This window comes from Magnolia sinica, chromosome 11 (assembly GCF_029962835.1).
Source record: "Magnolia sinica isolate HGM2019 chromosome 11, MsV1, whole genome shotgun sequence".
Lineage (NCBI taxonomy): Eukaryota > Viridiplantae > Streptophyta > Magnoliopsida > Magnoliales > Magnoliaceae > Magnolia > Magnolia sinica.
The window spans coordinates 42,742,324-42,768,247 of record NC_080583.1 but is presented as its reverse complement, the minus strand read 5'-3'; the positions used below and the strand labels follow the sequence as shown (position 1 = coordinate 42,768,247).

Sequence of the window (25,924 nt, the reverse complement as noted above, 5' to 3'; positions counted from 1 at the left end):
TCCCAAACTGAATCACCACATTACTGAATTTGTCAAACCACGCGTGTGGAGACTGCTTTAAACCATAAATTGATTTTCTTAGCCAGTAGATTTTTTCATACTCCCCCCTGAGCAATAAAGCCGGGTGGTTGCTCCATTTATACTTCTTTAAGCAAATCACCATGAAGAAACGCGTTCTTCACATCCAGTTGATATAGGGGCCAGTCCAAATTTGCAACAATAAAGATCACCACACAAATTGAATGAAGCTTAGCCACCGAGAAGAAGGTTTCAGAGTAGTCTACTCCAAAAGTCCGAGTATACCCTTTCGCCAACAACCGGTTCTTTAAACGATCCACAATGCCATCAGACTAATACTTCACCATATACACCCATTTGCACCCTACTGCACGTTTCCCTACAAGTAACTTAGCCAAAGTCCAAGTTTGATTTTGATGAAGCCCTGCTATTTCTTCTTCCATAGCTCTTTTCCACCCGTCAACATGAAGAGCCTCCTAAAACGATCGAGGGACAAACAGACGACGAGGACAAAGCAAACTACTAAAATGAATGTGATAGACCACTCAAGGAAACAAAATTGAAAATTGGATGTAGAGTACAAGAATGTATACCCTTTTTAATAGCAATAAGTTGATCAACTTCATTCAGCAAGTCTAGTGGAGACTGACGAGAAGGATCTTCAGATGGATTGGTAGAACTGGTGAGTAGCAAATGCTTCTCTTGAAATGTTTGGAGTAGACCTACAATGGTGGTGGATTTGGATGTGACTTGTTAGCTTGCTTTCTAGGTAAATTCGTGTCCATCACCATAGGAAGAGTGATAGTGTTTGTAAAGTTGCAATGTCTTCCCATTATCTGAGAAATATGGAGTATTTTCAAAGAAGGTGACATCCATGGACACATATCGTCCACGGGTGATAAGATTATAGCATTTGTAGCCACGTAAAGTATTTGAGTACCCCAGAAACACACACCTTATAGCTTCGGGTTCAAACTTATCAGAGACATGATCAACTTGATGTACAAAACATACGCATCCAAAAATATTAAGAGGAAGAGAAAATGAAGGATGTTGGGGATACAAGATAGAAAATTGAGTTTTGACTCCTAATACTAATGAGGGCAACCGATTTATAAGATAACATGCAGCTAAAACAGAATCACCTCAAAAACTCTTTGGAACCTTCATGTCCAATAATAATGCCCTAGCCACTTCAAGCAAATGACAATTTTTATGCTCTGCAACTCCATTTTGCAGCAATGTGTGTGCATAGGATGTTTGATGAATGATGCCATGAGATGAGAGATAGGAGTGGAAAAGATGTGATGTGTAGTCCTTGACATTATTTGATCTTAGAACACACACTTTAGCATGAAATTGAGTTTGGATTTGTGCATGATATTCTTTAAAACACAAACACGTCAAAATAATCTTTCATCAAATATAACCATGTCATTCTAGAGAAATCATCTACCAAGATGACAAAATATTTAAAGTTAGATAAGCTATAAATATGAACGGGTCTCCAAACATATGAATGTATCAAATAAAATGGTTTATCACTAACTTTATTTTCACAAGAAGGAAAATACACTCTGTGATGCTTGCTTAACTCACAAGCTTTGCATTCTAACTTAGACACATAGGACAAAGAAGGGACAAGACTCTTCAAATTAGTTCAAGATGGATGCCCAAGCCTAGAATGCCATTGATAAGGAGAGATGTTAGTTCGCAATGCAACTCCAACTCGGGTCATTCAACTGTTGAGATAGTAGTCCATTAGATTCATGCCCTCCACCAATCATCCTCCCCCGTCTTTAGATCTTGAAACGCACAATAAAAATGATAAAATTTGACAAGGTGATTTACAGATTTGGTTAGTTTACTTACAAATGCTCGATGGGAACTTGGGAATATACAAAACTGAAGACAAGGAGAGATCCGATGCAGGACACATAGTGCCTTCACTAGATAGATTGGTTGCAGTACCATCAGCAAGGGTGATAGACAAATTAGATGTAGACTGGACTAACTTGAACAACAAATTACACTTACTGGTCATATGATCGAAAGCACCAGAATCAATAATCCATGGAGTACTCTTAGAAAATGTAAGACAACATGTACCTGACTAAGCAAGGGTAATAGTGGAGGAAGAAGCATGAGTGGAATGATTTTTCAGAAACTTGGCTAATGCGGGGCATTTTCACACCGAGCTTGAGTGGGGTGGCCTGTGGGATGCAGGGGCACACTTGGGGTGGGCGGCCCGCGGAACCCATGGATTTAGGTCCCGTGTTAGGCGGGTGGCTGGTATGAGGTAGAGCTCATGGATTTGGGGCCCATAAGGGGGTAAAACCAATGGATTTGGGGCCCACGATGAGGGCTTGGCCGAGGACTTGACCCATGGATTTGGGGCCTGAGCTATGAGATGAAGGGATTAATTCATCATGCTCTATCAATTCAAGCTTTTAGAGCAAGTGGTTAATTGTCCTGCATCAAAATGGTATCAGAGTAGGAGGTCTCGTGTTCGAGACTCCTCACCGGGGGCCCGATGATTAATATAAAGGCATTTTCACACCAGGCTCGAGTGGTGTGGCCTGTAGGATGTAAGAGCACACTTGAGGTGGGCGGCCTACGGAAGCCATGGATTTGAGGGCCATGTGAGGCGAGTGGCTCATGTGAGGCAGAACCCATGCATTTGGGGCCCACAAGGAGGGTTCAACCAGGGACCTAACCCATGGATTTGGGGCATGGGCTATGAGATAAAGGGATTAATTCCCCATGCTCTATCAATTCAAGCTTCTTAAAGCAAGCAGTTAATTGTCTTGCATCAAAGTAGTATCAAAGCAGGAGGTCTCGTGTTAGAGACTCCTCACCGGGGGTGATTAATGCGAAGGGATTTTCACACTAGGCTCGAATGAGGTGGCCTATGAGATGCAGGGGCACACTCGGGGTGGGCGGCCCGCGGAACCCATGGATTTTGGGGGCCATGTGAGGCGAGTGGCTTGTGTGAGGCGGAACCCATGGATTTGGGGCCCACGAGGAGGGTTCGAACAAGGACCTAACCTATGGATTTGGGGCCTGGGCTATGAGATAAAGGGATTAATTTGTCATGCTCTATCAATTCGAGCTTTTAAAGCAAGTGGTTAATTGTCCTGCATCATTGGCATATTTTTCATTGGTTAATTATCCTGCATCATTGGCATATTCTTCTTTGGACATAGTGAATGTGTCACCTGAAGTACTTGGCTCAATAGGAGTAGCAGGATTGGATTCATAACCTTCTAAACTATCCTCTGGTGAGTTGACTTGATTAGCCCAGGAAGGCTTTCCATGTAAATCCCAGCATGAATCAACATTATGATTGTTGAGGCCGCATTGCAATGGGTGTAGTGACTATTACCGCGATCACGACCACAACCACCTCCAAATCTACCACCTCGACCATGTCCACCTCGAATTCCACCATCACATTTGCCGGCAGCAAAGATAAAAGTCGAACAATCTGATGAGGTAGAATTCTGAGTAGGCATGCCCATTGTCCTCTGAACTCTGGCGAATGCTTCCATCATTGACAAAATTTCACTACCTCCAAGAATCTGGGACCTCAAAAGCTCGAACTCAAGTCGAAGACCAGAGAAAAATTTGGCAAAACAAAATTCCTCCATTTGCTTTCGCATAACCTCAAGATCTGTACACAACAGTTTATATACATTCAACTCTTCCCACATGCCGCGCAGGACATAATAATATTCTCTCACACTTCTATCTCCCTATTGGAATGCGAATATATTTTTTAGGAGTTCATAAATATAGATTAAATTTTTCTCACCAGAATACATCTCCTTCAAGGTGTCTCAAACATCTTTGGCTGTCTTGAGGAAGATTACATTGGTACTGCTATGCGGTTCCATGCTATTCCACAACAATGCCCTAATTTGGGCATCTTCTGCCACCCAATCATCACGATTTGTCGCAGTGATATTAGGTTTAGGCGATGTCAAATATTTAACTTTTCTCTTTCTAGTCAAAAAAACTTCTATAGATGTGGCCTAGTGTAGATAATTCGTGCCATTCAATTTCGTTGATATAATTTGGAGAGGCACTAAATCCGATGAGGATAAAATATTGCTCTTGAGATACTTTTTGGAATCCATATGAATAACAAGAAATAAATTTTCTTGAACACAAATCCTCCAACAAACTGTCCTACTAAATCAATGCATGCTTTCAAGCTTCAACTTGTCTCGATCAACACAATAGAGGGATTCATGAAGCTTCTGAATATTCAGGCTTCAAATCTGATTCCATGCTTTAAAACTCACCGTAGATTGCAGCCTGGATGCAAGATGACCCACTTTGTCTCATCATGTGAGTAGAATACAAAAGCATGTCTTACCTTCATTAAACAAGATTTCACCACCCATCACATGGGGGTACAACAACCAGAAGAGATTAGGTTAGATTAGCCAAAACATGTTAGGATTTCTCACCAAAGAGAATGACAAATAAATAAAAAACAAGATAAAGAAGAGAGAGATCAAGAAGGAAAAACGGATCAACCTAGCTTTGATACCATGTTGATCTTAGAGAAGAAGAAAGAAATAATGGAAGAAAGAGGAAAACGTGTGAGAGAATCAGATGCTCATACAGCCCCACATGCCCCACCTTTTGTTTTATTATACTAGGGATTTCACTTAAAGGAGAAATTATAAAAATACCCTCAATAGAAAGAAAGAACACTCCCAAAGAGCTAAAGACCCATGTACACACAACCTCAGTGCATAAAGACTGAACCCAATCAAGACGATCACACGTGATCATGTAACACATGTGAACAAGTCACATGTGTCCACATGTGTGATCGTGTGATCATTCTAACATGTTGTTTAGTTCTCGGGTCCTATTGGTTTCCAGGATTCTTCCTTTGCTGGAGCCACAAGTCTTCTTCAAGCCATTAAGATTCTAGAATCCTTTCATTTCTATTCAGCAATTGTGGAAGGAGACTCTTGCAATGCAGTTGGCTGGGTGTTGTCAGGGAACAGTCAGCAGATTGCAGACTCGATTGACGAAGCTCTAAGACTTATGTAGAGGAAAGAATCTCTCTTTTCCATACTCCTCAGGATGCGAATGATGTGGCAGATAAGCTGGCCAAGAAGGTGCTTCCAGGCCATCCCTGATCATTGAAGATAGGCCACAGGAAAGCCCAGATAGTTGTAGTCCGTGTTTGTCTTGTTTCTTGCCTCTGGTTTTAATGTCATCGTAAGAGTTTTTTGTCTGTTTCTTTTTTTCTTGTAGCTGTTTCAGGTGTTATCCTGTTGCCTGTTTTGCTTAGTCGGCTCTGTGTTGCTGACTTGCATCCTCTATTGGGGCTACTTTGATCTCTTCTCAATAAAATCCAGTTGTCTCTTAAAGAAAAAAGAAGAAGAAAAAAAAAAAAAAAAAGAACGTTAGATGAAAATATATGGTGTGCTAAAGTTTGAATAATGCTTCAAATAACAGGGGAAAAAAACAATAGAGGAAAATGTATGGCATGCACATAAGAGCTCCAAGTGTTAAATCTAAATAATGTTGAAATAAAGCAACTGATGTCATCCATTGACTAAGGGGTCATGCAGAGTGAATTCTGAGGGAAATGTGGGGATTTCAGGTTTTTGGGATGTTTAGTAGGAACGACTTATAAGGATTTGGATTTTGATTATTCCAAGATCCCCTCAAAAGTGCCCTTTTTTGCATTTCCAGCTCAAAGCTGATTTGCAAAATCTTCCCAATCCCATAGGTTTCAAGATCCTCTGGATTCCACAGGATTTTAAATCCATGCAGCCAAACTACCCCTAAAGGTGTTCTAGAACCACAAGATATCTCTGAGATGCTTGGACTTTCGAGTCATGTAGTTTTTCTTAAATCAAACCAACATACATACATTCCAGTTGATCAATTACAGGAAAAAGAAAATGCACACATTTACCTTCTGAATTTCCACTTTGCTGCTGCAGGAACTTCAACTGGTGGTAAACGTTCATGTTTCCATCCTTTAAGAGCATCAAATGCACTAAAGTGAATTTTAATGCCACTGTCTGCATGTGAAAGAAGCAAAGAACTTTCTCCAAACACCATCTCTGGCAAATGGGATGTTCCAATGTTTTGCTCCCACCTGCACATATATCAACTACTAAAATTCAGCCTAAATGGTGCAAGCGTTTGAGTGGATTGCCATGGTTAACAAAATTCTTACAATTGAAAATCTCTAAAAAAGGAATGGGGCAATTCCCAATAGGTGTATCTTGTGTAAAGAGCCTGAAGAGACGGGGAGTCACCCCTTCATTGCAAAGCAACAAGGGCAGCTTGGGTCAATTTGCTTAATCTGTTTGGAGTGTATTGGGTTCTCAATGATTCTACCTTGGTCTTTTTTGAAGGTTGGGTGGAAGGGTTGTTTACACTCGGCTGTGAAAGATGGTGCCACTCGCCATTATGTGGGTATCCAAAAAGAAAGCGATAGTCCAGCCTTTGAAGGCACTGAAGCACAATTGAATCAATAGTAAGAAAATCCAATTTTAGGTTCTTGGATGAGCTATGCATAAACAAAACAGATGGATTTTCCTTATCCAGCATCAGAGGCATTGAAGCATTTTTGTCATCAAGATTTATATAGTCCAAGTGAGTACAGTAAGTTTGAGGAGGCAAGTTCTGTAATTTATGCTTTGTGTGGTGGGATGACTCCATATCTCTTTCTATATTTTTAATGGTTGTATTTGCCTTTCTTTTAGTAATAAATCGTTGTTGCAATTTGTTAATGACTATGGATGTCGTATGGCCCATGTGGATGAATGAAATAAGGGGCCATACAGTGGTATGCCCACTTAGTCTACTGTTTTGTCCATGTGTCTCTTTACTTATTATATTGAATACACTTAGATACATGTCATATTATAGGTTAGGAGTATTTTTGGGATATTTGCTTTTTTGACTTGATATATAAAGAAGTGAGGAGTGTGTAGCCCTAATTCACTCTCTCTATTATCTTTTTCCATCTCTTTCTCTCTTTCAATTTCTTTTTTGCTTCTACCTAATTTTACATAGTAACAAAGCAGATTCCATTCTGATTAACAGAACTTTCTTCTCTTCTACCTCTTCTATCTCATAAATTCTTCTTTTATTTTCCTCTTCATTCTTCATATCTCCCTTGTGCTGAAGTTTCTCGAAGAAACCTAGGGTTTCTTCTTTTTTTAGTGTTGGGCCTTTGTAATGGTCTACATGTGAGATGGAGAATGTTGAGTTCTTGATCATTGCTCCTCTAGTGTTCGATTTGAATGTGTAGGCTTATTGTTTCATCAACAGTGGTGTGTACATCGTGTGGGGCATGCAATTGGAGCTTTCTCATATCTAGAAGAGTTAGCCCCATTCGTATAAGCATCGTGGTATTCTCTTTAATTTCTTCTTCTAATGGAGATGAAAGGTGATTAAATATCTAGGTTCCTAAATCCATCTGATTTTTTAGCAGTTCAAATAACCTCTATAAAACTAAATGGGGCAAATTATCTCCAATGGTCTAAGTCGATCCAATTGTTTTTTATGGTAAAAGGAAAATTAAAATCTCTAACCACAAGTAAATCGAATGAAAGTGATAGCACATACGATCAATGGATCGAACAAAATGCTCAGATCATGACATGGTTGTAGAACAACATGGAAATATTTATTAGTAGAAATATGATGTTTCTAGATATTGCGAAGGAGGTATGGGATGCATTACGAGAAATGTATTCATCCAATAAAAACATCTCTCATCCATACTAGATGTTTATAGAAATTTTTGCATTCCAACACGAAGATGTCCTTAGTGAATATTATTTGAAACTTGGAGGAATGTGGGCAGAGTTTAATGTGTATCAGCACTTACCAGTGATCTAGAGAACAATGTCAACAACATGAAGAGTTCCATGTGGCTAAATTTCTAACTTAGTAAAATATGAACTAGCATGTTCGCGAATATTGGGTTGCAAGGATGTTCTGTCTCTAAATGAAGTTTATGCTCGCCTTCAATGTGCATCTCTAGGCTCTGTAGGTGGAGTCAATGATAATTTTGCCTTGGCATCATTTGCTTGACAAGATAGAGGTGGTGATCATGGTAGTCAAAGTAATCAAGCAGGGGGCAAAGGTAATCAAGGTGGTCATAGTGATGCAAATGGAAGTCATGGTAGAGATCATGAGCCTAGGAAGTGTACTCACTGTGGGTTTGCAAATCACACAGTTGAGAAATGTTAGGACATCCAAGCTAGCTTGGACAAAGCACGCATCTTATTCTGAAGAGAGAACTAGGTCTCGTTCACTTGGTTGTTGATGAGGACATCTGAGCACCATACCAGAGGAGAGGGGGGTACTAAGCCAGTCTACTTATGGCAAGACAACCATTACATGGGGCCTACTTGTCCCAATTCACATTCCTAGTCACGTAAAGACCCCCACGTGCATGTATGTGCGCCTTAGAAGACCTAACGTTGGGAAGATGCACACAGGCTGCATATCAGAGCCTGATGGACACATCAGACCATTGGATCGGGTGGACACGATGATCGGGTCGTTGGCTCATCATCATCAGACATCTTGATCATGGACCCCCATGGGCCACAAAATATATTAGTTGTTTAGATTGTTTACAGACTTCATTATTTTTGTATAACTTATATTTGTATTAAGATTAGGGATTTAGGAACAACTTTTAATTTATTAAGCATATTTATGTTGATAATCTTATCTGAGAGCGCCTTTTTGTAAAAGGTCTTTTCTGAGACTATAAAAGAGAAAGGGAGGGAGGGTGTGGAGCCCTAATGTGATTATTTTGGAACAAAAAAAGAGGTTATGTTTTCTCTTCTTCATGTGATTTCAATACTACTTCATGTGATTTAGAACTTGGGTGTGGTGTGATTCCATTCCCCATTCAATGGAGGTGTAAGACTTCTATCTATCATCCTCCTCCTCTCTTCATTTCTATCTTAAAAGATGTATTTTATAAAAACTTCGTTTTTTCTTGTTCCCTTCCCATCCAAAACCATCCAAATCATCCTTTTTCTTCAACTTTTCTTCATGCAACTTCAACCCCAACGGAACCCAATCATTGAGGACCCCAAAACCCTAGCCAACAACCACACGTGTGACCGTATGGCCACATGTGCAAGCCCCTAGGCTGACCATACAGACAACTCCTCAATTCCTTGATTTCCCCTTACTTTCCCCATTAAAACCCCTTAATTCTCCATCCCTAGCCCTACCCTAAACCCTAAATCCCCAATTTCCTAATTTTCCCAATTTTCTAAACCGTAAATCTCTAATTTCCTTAATTGACCCAAAATCTCTAACTTTCATTAATCCAAAACCTTAATTCCCCTCTACCAGTACCTAAATCCATCAATCCCCTTACCAATTCATCCAATTTAGCCCTAATTTCATCTTTTCTCCAAATCCTAAAACACCTTAATTCCAAAATCCCCAATTCCCATGAACCTAATTTTTCAAATTTCATATTTTCCCCTTCCTAACCCTAATCATAGAACCTACAAGTCAGTCCCTTGAGTGTGGAATGTATCAATGCTAAATTGGAAGTTATATCCTTCCACTAGGCCTAGTTTTAATTAATTTATATGATTTCTTAGCATGTGGACATGTGATTTAGGTTAAATCAGATTTTATTTCCTATTGTTTACTCATAATTACATGGTGGGTTAGCATCTTTTGTTAATTGAATTATTTTATGCACTCTTTCATAATCTCCACATTGCATGCTAGCATTAAATCATGTGTTCTGCATCAAATTTAGTATCAGAGACATACGTTTAGCATAGGATTTTTGTGTTACACTTAGATTAGAGTCACGTGTAGGGTAGAACTTACATCTAGGGTTATTAGAGCACAGTGTTTTAAATATTGACAATATCGGCCGATATATCCCACGATATATCTTGTATCCCACCTGTGCGATACGAAACGCAGAAGTAGTGGGATATATCCCACATGTTTGATCCGGTGAGCATTTTTTATTTCCGATCATTTTTTTTCCTGTAAATTATGTTAAATCAATGTCAAATTGTTACAAATCAATGATTTTTCATGTTTTGCATGAAAAATCATGGATTGGGAGCTTCAATTTCGAGATGTGGAGGAGAAAGACCAAGTTGTGGAAAATAGAAAAAAAATCAAAATTTTTCCAATTTCTCGCAAATCGGTTGCAATCTTTATGTCCAAACATAAAATCAAACATGTATGTAACCTGATCTAGTGATTTTTCTTTTGCTTTTGAATGTATCACTTGTGTTTCCACATGTCTTCGTACATTTATAAATTATATGAGTAAACTTTGAATATACTTGCATCAATACAGTTAGGTAGCGCATAGATTAAGACCCCATACAAAGAAAACCTATTATGTACACTTGTTTTTTCGTTATGTTTTGTTTTGTAAGTGTGTATTGATGTCTTTTTTAACAATCACTGAAATTTCATTGAAAAATTCGACCAATTTTCAATGTTTCCCCATGCTTCCAACAACAACGATACATCACGCGATACAACCGATATATTCCATGCGATAACCGATACGTATCTGTATCCCAAGGGTGGGATACGTAACATGATACCAATATTTCGAACACTATTAGAGCATACATTGCATATAGAATCTAAGATTATATTATTGTTGTTCCTAGTTTGGAATGTCCCATTGCTGAATTTTTAGCTAGCGTTTTCCACTTGTATCATTGCTGAATTTTCAGTGTAGTAATCTCAGGTTGTCACCTTGCTGAATTTTTAGTTCATATTTTCAGATTACACTCTTGCTGAATTTTCAACTTGGTATTCTCCGATTGCCATTCTGTTGACTATTCAAGATAGTATTTTAGGTTAACAACTTGCTGAATTTTCATATTAGTGTCTCTATTGTGTCCAATTTGATCTCTAGATTGGTTTCGTCTTTGTCATAACATTACCCTAGGATCTGGGTATTCCCCCAAGTTACATTGTGTATGCCCACTCGTTTTGGGTGTGGTTTTGGCCTACATCCCACTATGAATCTAGAACAGATTGTTGAGACCCTTAACGCTATCAACAACCGTCTGACAGCCATTGAAGCACACAATAGGACCACCGTGACTCAATTGACCATGCCCAATGCGCATGTCAATCAGCTTGAAGCCTCCCTTCGAGCAAATCTCGACATTGGGGAAGATGTCTAATCACAAGCCAGGGATTAAATTGAAGGATTTGAAACTGTGCCACTTGCAATTGTTAGCAGCACCTTAAGCTAGATTGTAGAAAGTAATGATTGGCACAAGAATTCAATTTTCCATACTTATGTCAAGTGTGGTTGCAAAAACTGCAAGGTGACCATTGATAGTGGCAGTTACATCAATGTGGTCTCTATTAGCATTGTGGACTGCTTATGTATGCTAGTTGCTCCTCACCCTCAACCCTATCGAGTCTCATGAGTTGATGCGTCTTCGATTCCGATTTCTCAACTTTGTCTTATTCCCATCTGGTTTGGTTCCTATACACATAAGCTATTGATGCAGACATCAGTGGTGCACTATTTAGAGTGCACCAGAGGAGGCATTGCCGACAGAGTACCGGAGCGGAGGAGTTGATGTAGATGGATGTTACGTCCATCGGACCCATTTTCTGACGCGCTACGAGTGCAGGAACGGCATGACCGCACCCTGACCATAGATCAATGGGTCGGATTTCACACCCTACCACATAGGTGTTTTAATTTTAGGCCTTTTTTTTTTTGTTATTTTCCTTATTTCAGGGGCTTTATTGCACTTTCTTTACTTTTCATTTTTTTTTTTTTTTTGTTATTTTCTTGTTTTCAGAGGCTTTAGTGCAATTTTACTTTGTCCATAGCTTATATATACGTTGTGAAAAACCTTATTTTCATTATTATTGAATGAATAGAAATTCATCTCTTTTCTTCCTCTTTATTCAAGAGATTAGGATTTCAGGATTAGTCATTGGGTGTTGAGGATTCTACCCCAATTTCAGGTTTTCCTCTTTCTAAGATCTTCGAGCTATAGGAAAAGGTAAGAATCATCTTCCTTTTCTTTTGACGACAAAAGGCCTATACCTTCTTCATCTCGAACCCCTCATCCTTCACCCCTTTCGTTCCTCTTTGGATATCCCCTTTCTAGTTCGAACAGAAAAGAGGGATGGTTAGTCAGTAGAATCAGATCCAAGCTTAATCGTGGACTGACTTATGCTAGATGTGGGATATCCTCATATCCTGAGGTCCTCCGTTTTTACTGTTTACGTGATCTTATGCTAAGGGGCATGATCCTAAAGGAATAACATCTTTGTGTTGAGATTTACCTAATCTCTTTGATTGAAAACAGTTAGTTAATTGGTGTTTTTATTTGAATATTCTTTAACCATATACATGCATCTAGGGTTAGGTCATCACATGTCCCTACATCAACTATGATATGATGTTTTGCCTATGGATATAGGCCACATTATTTTGGGCAGGCCTTGGTTGTATGATAGGGATGTAACACTATTCGGTCACTTGAATACGTGTTTGTTTCTATATGAGGACAAAAAAAAATTGTCTTAAAGCCTCTCCCGCCCAAAAGCACCCTGAAAAAGAAGTCAAGAAACGTGTCCCTAAAGATGTGACCAAAACTCTAGCTTGAGTCTCTTTCTATAGTTAGGCCAAAGAGTCTGAAAGGGAGACTAAAACTGATTTGTTGATGTATGCCCACGTGGCAAGTAAGGTCACACCTAAGGTTATTATGGAGATGCCACCTGAGGTTACACCTGAGGGTAGTGTAGAGTTACTACTTGAGGTGAGTCCGGTATTGGAGTAGTATTGTGTTGTTATTCCAGAGGACATACCGGATGAGCTTACACCCATGTGGGATATTCACGCATTGACTCTACCAAACATTCGTCACGATCAAATGAGTCCCGGGGAGGAAGTGGATCTGGAAAAACAAATAGATTAGCCTAGGACCCCTATAGATTGCCTACTCATGTCAGTTTTCCATAGGCCTTCAGAGTCTACACATGCATCTACACAACCTATGGATGACTTACATGTGTAGATTAGAAAGAGAATCAATATAAGTAACGAAACATACAAAATGATTGCCGACTCACACCGTAGATTTAAAGAGTTTGATGTGGGTGATGAAGTCAAAATTAGAATACGTCCAGAAAGGTTTCCATAGGGAACCATAAAAATAAATAAATAAATAAAATAATTACAAGCCCGTAACGTTGTACTATATAAAATCTTGAAAAGACTAGGTCTGAATACTTACTTGATAGGTCTTCCACCTAACATGGGTATCAATTCCACATTTAATGTGGAAGATCTTGTACCGTTTCATGGACCTTCCCTTAACCCTCATATGAACTTTGATAATGATGCCCCTGACCTGTCTCATAACCCATGGCCATTACCTGACCCCACTTCTCATCCTTTACCACTCGTACCATCCATACCTACGAGAAGAGAAGAGAAGAGAAGAGATAGAGGATATCTTACATGAAGCGGTTTCCACGCGACATGAAGGTTACCAAGAGTACCTTGTCAAGTGGAAGGGCAAACCAAAGTTAGACATTATGTGGATCACAAAGGCAAAGCTTCAATAGCGAGACCCGGATCTCCTCAAGCATCACCGCAACTTTATTTGCCAAAGGCGAAATCTGCTCAACAAAGGGAACTTGATAAGGACATCCGAGCACCATACCAGAGGGTTGAACCAGTCTCCTTATTGGTTAGACAACCATTACATGGGGCCCACTTGGCCCAATTCACATTCCTAGCCACGTTGAAAACCCCATATACATGTTCGTGCATCTTTGAAGACTCCACAGTAGGAAAATACGCGTGGGCTGGATATAGGAGCTTGATCAACACATCGAACCGTTGGATTAGGTCGACACAATGATCAGACTGTTGGATCATCATCATCGGGCATCTTGATCGTGAACCCCCATGGGCCATGAAATAGTTTAGTTGTTTAGATTGTTTACATAATTCATTTTTATTTTTTTATTTTTTATTTTTGTAGAGCTTATATTTGTGTTGAGATTACAGAGTTAAGAACAAGTTTTAATTTATTAAGAGAAAGGGGGGCGTGGAGCCATTACTTTGAAAAAAAAAAGGTGTGTTTTCTTTTCTTCATGTGATTTAAAGACTACTCCATGTGATTTGGAGCCTAGGTGTGGTGTGATTCCATTCCCCATTCAACGGATGTGCAAGGCTTCCATCTATCATCTTCCTTCTCTCTTCCTTTCTATCCTAAAAGAGGTATTCTATCAAAACTTCATCTTTCTTCTTCCATTCTCATCCAAAATCATTAAAAGCATCTTTTTTCTTCAACTTTTCATCATCTAACTTCAACCCCAACCGAACTCAACCATTCAAGACCCCAAAACCCTAGCCAATGACCCACACGTGTGATCGTACGGCCACATGTGTGAGCCCTTATACTGATCATACAAACAACCCCTCAATCCCTTGATTTCACATTGCTTCCCCCATCAAAACCCATTGATTTCCCATCCTTAACCCTACCCTAAACCCTAGATCCCCAACTTCCCCAACCCTAGATCCCCAATTTCCCAAACCCTAAATCTCTAATTTCCTTAATTAACCCAAAATCCATAACTTCCCTTCATCCAAAACCATAATTCCCCACTACCAATACCTAAATCCATCAATCCCCCTAACCAGTTCACCCAATTTAGCCCTAATTTCATATTTTCCCCAAATCCTAAAAACTTATAATTCTAAAATCCCCAATTCTTGTGAACCCTAATTTTCCAATTTTCATATTTTTCCCCTTCCTAACCCTAATCATAGAACCTACAAGTCAATCTCTTGAGTGTGGAACATGCCTATGCTAAATTGAAAGTTTTATCCTTCCATCAGGCCGAGTTTTAATTCATTTATTTGATTTCTTAGCATGCGAGCTGTGACTTATGTTAAATCAAATTTTATTTCCCTTTGTTTACTCTTAATTACATGGTGGGTTAGTATCTTTTGTTAATTGAATTACTTTATGGACTCTTTCATAATCTCCACGTTACATGCTAGCATTAAATCATGTGTCCTGCATCAGCTTTACTCCTACAACTCAGCAGCTAAGTACATTTGGTGGCATAGTTATGCTTACCTAAGATGAGTATTCAAGTTATTAAAGAATCAACCCATCTCTACTACTACCCCAACTTCTACAACTATCGCATTCATGAACTCAAGTATGGCTTGTTTAGGGTCTAAGTCCTCTGCTCCATGGGTCATTGACTCTAGGGCCTCTAACCATATAACAGGTGAGTCTAATGCCTACTCTAGTGATACATTGTTGTCTAGTTCATTAGTCACTTTGATAGATGGTATCCAACCCAAAGTGTGTGGAACGGGTACTGTTCATCCAAATTCCTCTCTTTATCATTTGTTTTCTATGTACCTAAATTTCCTTTTAGTCTTATGTTAGTTAATAAACTCACAAAATCACTTAACTGCTTTGTCAATTTCTAACCTTCATAATGTGCTTTTAGCAACTAAAGATGAAGAAGAAGATTGGTGGAGGACATGAACATGATAGGCTTTATTATTTTGACGATGAAGTAATTAGAGTAGTAACAAAGAAGAAGATCTCTCCTTACCAATCACATTGTCTTCTTGACCACCCGTCGTTAAAGATTCTCAAGTGTTATTCCTTCATTATTGTCAATGTCAGCATTAGAAGTGAAGTGTGTGATTTAAGTAAGCATCATCGTGTCACTTTTCCACCTCTTGTGGAAAAGCACAGTTTAGAAGCATTTACTTTTTTCATTCAGATGTTTTGGGACCTGTTCGGGTCCCTACTTTGTCAAGATATAAGTATTTTGTTACTTTTGTTGCTAACTTTTAAAGAAGAGTCAATTTCATAAAACCACCTGCCTTTTGGGCTATTTACTAACACACGCCCTCTTAAAATATTTGAAGCAATCCACCTAAGTTTTTCGCCATCTCCCATATAATTGCCTAGTGTCATATAACCATGTGGATTATATACGATTTTAGAACTGTGTTTTGAGACCAAAATGCCCTTCATTTAAAACTAAACCATGACAGAGAGGGGGCAATCGTATCCAATGGTCGAAAGCTAGGTAGGCCCAACCATGGTGTTTGTGAGAAATCCACCCCACCCATATGTTTTGCCAGCTTATTTTATGGCATTAACCAAAAAGTGAGGCAGATCCAAAGCTCAAGTGGGCCACACGTAAGAAAATCGTGGAGATTGTATGCCCACCATAGAAACATTTGTGGAGCCACAAAAGCTTTGGATCATGCTAATATTTTTGTTCTTTCGGTTCATCCCAGTGGAAATGGCCTTATGAACAATTGGGTTGCCTTATGAATGGTTTGATTGCAGATCAACATCATGGTGTAGCCCAGAAAGGTTTGAACAATAAGCCCCTTTCCATTGTTTCTAGTCATGTGACCCACTTGAGTTTCTGATCTGCCTAATTTTCGGTCCCATGTCTTAATATGAACTACCAAAACAGATGGACGGGGTGGATTTCTCACAAACATCACAGTGGGCACCACCTGCGATGGGGTCAATTAGGTCATTCAAACATTACATAGCCGGCCTATAAGGCAGAGAGGTGGGGATTAGGTGTAGCCTCGTCTCACCCAACATGGTGTTGCCCTCACCATGGGACCCGCCTTGATGTGCAAATTGTATATCTAAATCGTCCATCCTTTTTTAGATCATTTTAGGGCATGGGCCCAAAAACGAAGTAGATCCAAACCTCAAGTAGACCAAAAAACAAGAAACAATGGTGATTGACCATTAAAAACTTATGGTAGGCCACAAAAAATTTGGACGAAGCTGATATTTGTTTTTCACTTCATCCAGGTCTATGCAACCCTATCAAAAGGTTGGACGGCATGGATATACCATACATGCATCAAGGTGGGCCCCACTGTCACGGTTCCAGCATGTTGGGCTAGGCCAAGGTCAAACCTACTCCACTCCCAAGAGAGAGATAGAGAGAGAGACCATAAGTGTCCTTGGGTTAGAAGCTAGGTGGGACCCACCATGGTGTTTGCGAAAAATCCATGCCAACCATCCATTTTGCAAATCATTTTGGGGCATGACCCCAAAAATGAAGCAGATCCAATGCCCAACTGGGCCACAAGAAAGAAAATAGCGGAGATTGTACGACCACCATAGAAACATTCGTAGGGCCATAAAAATCTTTGGATCAGGATAATATTTTTGTTCTTTCGTTTCATCCCAGTAGGAATGACCTTAATGAATGATCCAGTTGCTTTATGAATGGTTTAGATTGCATATAAATATCATGGTGGAGCCCAAAAAGGTTTGAATGGTAGGAAGCCCCTTTCCATGGTTTCCAATCGTGTGGCCCACTTAAGTTTCTAATCTACCTAATGTTTGGTCTCATGACTTGACATGGGCTGCCAAAACAGATGGATGGGGTGGATTTCTCACAAACATCGCAGTGGGCCCCACTTGCAGTGGGGTCAGTTGGGTCATTCAAATGTCATGTCACCATCCTATAAGGCAAAGAGGGGATTAGGTGCGGCCCAGTCTCACCCAACACAATGTTACCCTAACAATGAGGTCCACCTTAATGTACGTATTGTATATCCACACTGTCCATCCATTCTTTCATATCATTTTAGGGCATGGTCCCAAAAATGAAGCAGATCCAAACCTTAGGTGGAGCAAATCACAAGAAACAATGGCGATTGACCATTATAAACTTTCAGTAGGCATAAAATTTGGATCAAGCTGATATTCGTTTTTCCTTCATCCAGGTCCATGTGACCTTATTGAAAGGTTCGACGGCGTGGATATGCCATGCATGCATCAAGGTGGGCCCCATAGTCACCCTCTTGCTCGCTTCCCTGGGGCTGGGGCTGCTTTTAAATCTAGCTACAGCAGTGAATGCTCCTAAAATGCCGCACCGTGTTAGGTTAGGCCAAGGTCGAACCTACTCTGCACCTACGAGAGAGAGAGATTGTTAGTGTCCTTAGGTCAAAAGCTAGGTGGGGCCCACCATGGTGTTTGCGAAAAATCCACGCCATCCATCCACTTTGCCAAATAATTTTATGGCATGACCCCAAAAATGAGGTAGACCCAATGCTCAAGTGGGCCACACGAAAGAAAACTGTGGAGATTGTACGCCCACCATTGAAACATACGTAGGGCCACAAAATCTTTGGATCGAGAGAATATCTTTGTTCTTTCAATTCATCCTAGTAGGAATGACCTTATGAACGATTCTGCTTCTTTATGACTGGTTTGGATTGCATACAAACATCATGGTGGAGCTCAAAAAGGTTTGAACGGTAGGAAGCCCCTTTCCACTATTTTCAGTTGTGTAGCCCACTTGAGTTCCTGAACCGCCTGATTTTTTTGTCTCATGTCTTAAAATGAGTTGTCAAAAAGGATGGACATGGTGGATTTCTCACAAACATCACAGTGGACCTCACTTGCGGTGGGCTTAATCGGGTCATTCAAATGTCACATTGCCAACCTATAAGGCAAAGAGGAGGGGGGATTGGGTGCAGCCCAGTCTCACCCAACATGGTCTTGTCCTAATCGTGGGGCCCACCTTGATGTAGTATTGTATATCCACACCGTCCGTCCACTTTTCCATATAATTTCAGGGCATCGGCCCAAAAATAAAGCATATCCAAATCTCAAGTGGAGAAAAACACAAGAAACAATGGTGATTGACCACTAAAAGCTTCTTGTGGGCCACAAAATTAAAATTAAAATTAAAAATTAAAATTAAAATTAAAAAGAAATTTTTTTTTGAAGAAAAAAGGATCAAGTTTATATTTGTTTTCCCTTCATCCAGGTCTATTTGACCTGATCGAAAGGTTGGACGATGTGGATATACAATAAATGCATCAAGGTGGGCCCTACTATAAGGGCCACACCGTGTTGGATGAGGCTGGGGTCACACCTACTTCGCTCCCTAGAGAGAGACCATCACTGTCCTTGGGTCAGAAGCTAGGTGGGGCCCCACCATGGTTTTTGTGAAAAATCCATGTTGTCCGTCCATTTTGCCAAATCATTTGGGGAGTCTAGGACATGACCCCAAAAATGAGGCAAATCCAATGCTCAAGTGGACCACGCCAAGCAAATCCATTTTAGGGTTTAAAGATTGCCCACAGTTGAAACCCTCCTAGGGCCCTCCGTGATTCAAATTTGCCTCATTTTTTTTACTCATGGCCTAAAATGAGATGGCAAAACGGATGAACAGCATCAATAACACACATACATAAAGGTGGGCCCCATCGACTCTTTCGCATGCCCAACCCCATTCAAATGTGGGTAGAATCGTAAAAATGAAATTCCAACTGTTAATGGCACTTTTCCATCTATAATCGTTAGTCAAAGTCAAATAACTGCTTTTCTCACTATATTTTCAAAAGCTAGGCGGATTGCTTTCAATATTTTAAAAGTAGGCATATATCAATAAATAGCCCAAAAGGCAGGCGGTTTTGTGAAACTAACTCTGTAAAGAATGACTTGACTTTATTTAGTGAAAGATAGATATGAATTGCTCTCTATTTTTAAGATTGTACACATGGAAGTATAGAATTGTTTTGTTTAAATAATGATGAGTATATATCTAATTCTTTTAGTCTATGTATCCGAAAATGACATTTTGCATTAAACATCGTGTGCCTACACTCCACAACAAAATGGTGTCATAGAACAGAAAAACTGTTATTTTCTTAAGGTGGCACATGCCATGTTGATTCATATGAATGTTCCAAAAAGTTATTGGAGTGATATAGTTTTGACAGCATGCTATATGATCAATCGAATACCCTCTACTAACTTAATGAGTCATTCGCCTCATGCGGTTTTGTTTCCAGGTATATTATTGTTCTCTTTGGCCCCTAAGGGCGTGTTTGGATGGTGGGATTAGGTCATAATGTGATGTGTTGCAACGTTGAGGATGGGTTGCCCAGTATTTTGTAATAGTCCATTATATTGAACCTCAAATGCTGAGATGTTTAGATGGGCATGGATACAACCATGGGCGATCGTATTCCAACATATGTGGGCATTTGGATGGAAGGTGATGAGATTATATGATATTTGACTACGGGTTCTGTGCAGAAGCAGATTGTGTGGTGTACCACACACCACCATTGAAACCTCCATGAGCCCCCGTCATTTTTATATAACATCCACAACGACATAAGATCATTCCTACTAGGATGAACAAAAACCAACAAAATGCCTAGCCTTATTGCAAACTTTTGTGGCCCAATGAATGTTTCAATAGTGGACGTCATCAGAACACATTTGTTGTTGTACGACCCACTTGAGTTTTGGATTTACCTCATTTTTTGGCCCAATTCCTAACATGATCTAGAAAAATGATTGACAGGGTGGATTCCTCACAAACATCACGATGGGCCCCACCTAGCTTCCCGTTGCAGGAAATCTACGTCCTTCATTAATGCCATTCTACACTGGCTCGAGTAATTGTGGACGTGGATTGTGCCTTTCCTACGACGGAAAGCTAAGTGGGGCCCACCATGATGCTTGTGAGAAATCCACCCCGTCCATCCGTATTGCTAGATCATTTTAGAACATGGTCCCAAAAATGAGGTAGATCCAAAACTCAAGTAGGCCACATGATAAGAAAAGGTGGGTAGGGAAATGCTTACCGCTGAAACCTCCCTGGGGTTCATTGTCATGCTTATATGCCATCCAAACCATTCATAAGGTCATTCCTAATGGGATGAACTGAAAACAGAAAAGGAATAGCCTGAAATGAAACTTATGCAGCCCTATGAATGTTTCGACGGTGGATGTTCAATTCTCATTGTTTCTTGTCATGTAGCCCACTTGAGATTTGGTTCTGCCTCGTTTTTTTGCCCATGTCCTAAAATGATCTGGCAAAACGGATGGACGGGATGGATTTCTCACAAGCATCACGGTGAGCCCCACCTAGGTTTCTGTCACAAGAACTTCCTGTGAGAGCCATTCGCCATTCCTAGGCAATCCACGTCCAGTAACAACATTCACCATGCCAACCATAGCTAGGACTTCTCACACATCAACTCATATGCCGACTAAATAAGTCAACTTTGAAACCTCTCCGGACAACATGACATGCAGAGAAGATGAACCCTAGTCAAGCTCCATAAATCAAGGGAAGTGGATAGGTCGACAGCGTGCGGTGTGGTAGGACTTCCAGATTAGAAAATTTTATCGAATATGAACCAAGACCACAAGGACATTACACGCTGAAATGGTGAAGGAATGATGTCAGCCCATTCTCCGTTTTAATGGCGACGGAAGCTCTCCAGACATATTGGGATGGTAGAGTATAGTGGATGTGGTCATCATACCCGTTGCAATCCGACAAATCTGAGATAACTGAAGAGCTTTATTTATCTCCACAGTATCTTTCACATGGCCAAGATGCCTACAAAAACAAGAAGGAAACATGGTAGACACAGTGGGAGAGGGCGGCCATGACTGACGAGGTTTATGTATTGTCATCAAAATGTGTGAGTACCAATTCGAAATACACCACTAAACACCAAGTAGATGCAACGGTCATTTTTGAAATCCAATGAATCCCCTTGAATCATCTCTAGATCCGTTTCCTTACAGGTGTAATACAGTGAGGTGACATGGAGGGAGAGAGGGTTTGGAAGTCGGCAAACGTCAGTCGACTATCAAATGCAGTTGCATATTAGGGAACATTGTAATACAACACATTACGGTCTAACCCAGACATCCAAACACACACTAAGGTTCATAGGTGTGAATGCTTTGTTCATCAATTGGAGTCAAGCCAAGATAAATTAGATCCAAGAGTAGTCAAATGCATTTTTCTTAGGTACTCTATAATGCAAAGGGGTTACAGGTTTAATATGACTCATCTTCGAAAACAATATATTTGTGTCAATGTTTGACTCCACTCCATTCTTCTCAAATGACAGTAGATTTTTTTACTTGGAAGTTTTATCATCAGTACTTGTGCCTATTCTGGTTGAAGAAGACACTACCCAATTGCCTCCTTCCATTGGTTCGTCCATTCTTGTTATTGTGCCTACATTCAGAGTCTACTCATTATATAAATATTATGTATTGTATGTATATTAAGGTGGTGTTAGTGTGCGAGTACTTTGTCTTTTGTGCTCCTCTGGAGTACATTATATTGCCCCCTTCTAATATAATAAAGTGAGTGTGTTAAGCTGTGTAAGGCCCTAAGGCACTTACTCCCTCTCAAACTCTCCTTTCTCTTCTCATCTCTTCTTCTCTCTTCTTCTTCCCTTACCTTCCAAACCTCTCGAACCTACTTGGTATCAGAGTGTGGTGCTTCGCATTGACAAGTACTACAAGATATTGCTGACGTCAGCAATTGTACAAACCGTATGGCACCTTTTTGATCGAGAAGAACATGGGTTGGTAGATCTCGATTTTAGGAGATTTATAATGATTTTTGTGAGATTTTTAGGAACCATCTGAGGTATGTTACACTCACTTTTCCCTTTTGGCAAAAAAAAAAAAAAAAGGAAAGTCGATTTTTCTTCAATTTCTCCGAAATCGGTGGTTGTTTCTCTGGATTCTTCTTACATGGTAGGTCGGTTTGGTTCTATTCGACTCTCCATGAAGTTGTTTTGGAGAGAAGATGGGATTTGGGGGCGTTGTGAAGCCAAACTAGGGCTGGTTGTACCATTTTTGGTCCGGGTGGGGGGGGGGGGGGGTCTAACTTTGGTGGTTGATTCTCATATGTGAGACATGTTTGCACTGGGTTCACCCTGTATATGACTCGTTTTGCTGAGCTCCATCTTGACTACTTTTGAACCTTTTGGACCACTATCTGGAACAGAGGTTTCACAATTTTTTGTGATTGTTGTTGTCCCCTAGCCCTGTCTTTGAGTTTATTTGTTGTGTGGCCGTACGGAGGACAATTGTCAAGTTCTTGTGTGGCACCCTCAAAATCTAATCCTTTGTTGATCACCACCATAAGGTTGAATGGTGACAATTATTTATAGTGGGCTCAATCTGTAAAGTTGTTTTTAGGGGGCCGAGATAGACTTTTGTATATACTGGATGATGCACTGTGAGCACATAGCCGGCAATCCTACCTTTCATGAACACACGAAGCACATTGAGGTTGACTGTCATTTCATTCAGGAGAAAGTGGCTAACAAGGAAATGGCAACTCCCTTCATTCGCTCTGGGTACCAACTAACCGACATCCTAACCAAGTCTCTCAGCCTGGATGCTCTTCTCTATATTACTGGCAAGTTGGGCATGATTGACATCTATGCTCCAACTTAAGAGGGAGTATAGAAAGATTATGTAGTGTATGTATATTAAGGTAGTATTAGTGTGCGAGTATTCTAGTCTTTTGTGCTCCTCTGGAGTATGTTATAGTGCCCCCTTCTAATATAATAAAGTGTATTAGGGTGTGTAAGGCCCTAAGGCACGATACTCCCTTTCTCTCAAACTCCCCTTTCTCTTCTCTTCTCTTCTCCTCTTCTCTCTTCTTCCCTTCCCTTCCAAACCTTTAAAATCTACTCTCATGACAAAAACGAGGAGATAAGTGTTATTAACCATGATGTGCCACCCACCAGAGCCTATTGAACTGGTCACTCCACAAATATCTCTTAATTCCTCTGATATTCCTATTGTTCTAAGGAAAGGTAAGCATGTACCAACCATCCACCTCCAAATTTATTTCCTTCCAGTGTTTGTCTTCCACCTTTCATCTCATTATATTCCTAAGTCATACCAGGAACCTTGTCACATAAGGAGTAGATTATGGACGAAGAAATTGTTATAGTTCATCAAAATGACACTTAGGAGCTAACTAGTCATCTCGTCAGCAAACATACTATTGGTTGTCGATGAGTGTATACCATTAAATTTCAACTTGATGGCACAACTGAACGATTGAGGGCTTACTTAGCTGCCAAGGGATACACGAAAACTCTCAACATCGACTATATTGAGACCTCTCCAATTGCCAAGCTTAATTCCATTCGCTTCATTCTTTCTATTTTTATTAATCATAGATGGCCTCTCTTTCAGCTCTATGTTAAAAATGACTTTCTTCATGGTGATCTCACAAAGGAGGTCTATATGGAGAAACCATCTGGGTTTGTTGCATAGGGGAAATTAAATAAGGTTTGTAAAGTGAGAAAGGCAATTTATAGGTTGAAGCAGACACCACATGCATGGTTTGATAAATTCAATAAAATTATGCCGGCCTATAATTTTGTTCAGAGTCATGTTGATCATTCTATTTCATACAAAAGAGGGGCCTCTAATCTAATTGTATATGTAGATGACATCGTGGTTACAGGGACAGGGACTGATAGTAAAGGAATTGGGTATCTTAAGAAGTATCTTCAACATTACTTCCTAATGAAAAATTTGGGTCATCTTCGATATTTCATTGGGTTAGAAGGTATCACATCAAAGGAAAGCATTAATCTATTTTAAAGGAAATACGATTTGGATTTGCTCATAAAGACGGGACTTCTTGGTACTAAGGTAGTTGATACACCAATGGATCCAAATCATAAACTAGTTAGTGATCAAGGAGATGTAGTTGGAAGACCTGTGAAGGCATAGAATAGTGGTCGGAAAACTTATCTACCTAACAATCATTATATTGTGAGTTTGGTAAGTTATTTTATGAGTTCTCCTACAATGCGTCACATGGATGTGGTTGTTCGGATTCTATGATATCTTAAAGGAGCATCAGGCCCAAGAATTTTATATATAAGGAATAATCATCTTCAATTTACACCTGCTTAACAAAGATCTTGGCTACAGACAATTTACACATCTATTCCAAGATAGGCATCAAAAACACCTATACTCCAGCTTGACATGGACTCGAGGCGTGTTAATGACTAGGGATGTGGGCCATACGACTATACAACCCACCAGGATGAATGAAATAAGGGACCGTATGGTGGTACGACCCACCCACCTAGTCTTGTGATTTGTCCATGTCTCTTTACTTGGTATATTGGGTGCACTTATGATAAACATGTCATATTATAAGTTAATGAGGGGTACTTTTAGGATATTTGCTTCTATTACTTAACATGAAGGAAGATATAACGGCGTGTAGCCCTAATTCACTCTTAATATTCCCTTATTCCATCTATTTTTCTCTTTTCTATTTCCTTTTACTTCTACATAATTCCACACAATTCATTAAAACTATTAAAAAAAAAAAAAAGGGTCGCCTTTACCTAATGAAACCTAAAAAGACACACTTGTCGGACGAAATTCATGGTTTTGGATGGGGTTTGCTTGAGTTAGATGGAAGGGGCAGTTCCACTTCCACATACCAATGGGGAGCATGTGTGGCAGATCCAACTCATTCATCAAGTGGGGATTACTCCGAACATGCCTTAACCTACACATCAGACTAGTCCACCAATTAGGTGGGCCACCCATCACGGTGGTCCCTAACCAATGAAAGGTCTAGACTTTGCACTTATGTTCCATATTTGAATGTGTGCAACAAGGCCCGCCCACTGTCTTGCTCATGCAAAGTCCTGTTTGCCAGCATCATGTGGAACATTTAGGGTTTGTTTGGGGTGAGGGATTTGGGGCAAGAATTTGTGAAACTCATCAATTTCGAATCTCCCCTATTTTTTATTTTTCTTTTGTCGAGGATTCGTCAAATTCATGGATTTCCCAAATCCACACCCCATAAATCCATGGATGGGGCAAATCCAATCACGAAAAAAAAAAAAGGCAAACCCACAAAATGAGGGACCTGCTTAAAAGCAATAGAAGTTATTCCATTTTGCAATGAATGCTCTAATATTGCCATAAATTCTCCCATATCCGAATTAGTAGTTTAATTCCAAAATAGCGAACTTTGGAGT

At 39.9% G+C, this 25,924-nt stretch overlaps 1 protein-coding gene across 7 annotated transcripts in view; it reads right to left on the bottom strand.

The window, feature by feature from the left end:
- The window catches only part of LOC131219067 (TIP41-like protein), an 89,719-nt gene that overhangs the window by 34,818 nt on the left and 28,977 nt on the right, over positions 1-25,924 (bottom strand). For all 7 annotated transcript variants that reach the window (XR_009157985.1, XM_058214050.1, XM_058214049.1 and 4 more), the window contains exon 2: positions 5,969-6,154. Coding sequence is in view for 6 of the 7 variants with exons in the window: in XM_058214050.1 (XP_058070033.1) it covers positions 5,969-6,154 (186 nt within the window). In the remaining variant the exon portion in view is untranslated. The remainder of the gene's footprint in view (positions 1-5,968; positions 6,155-25,924) is intronic.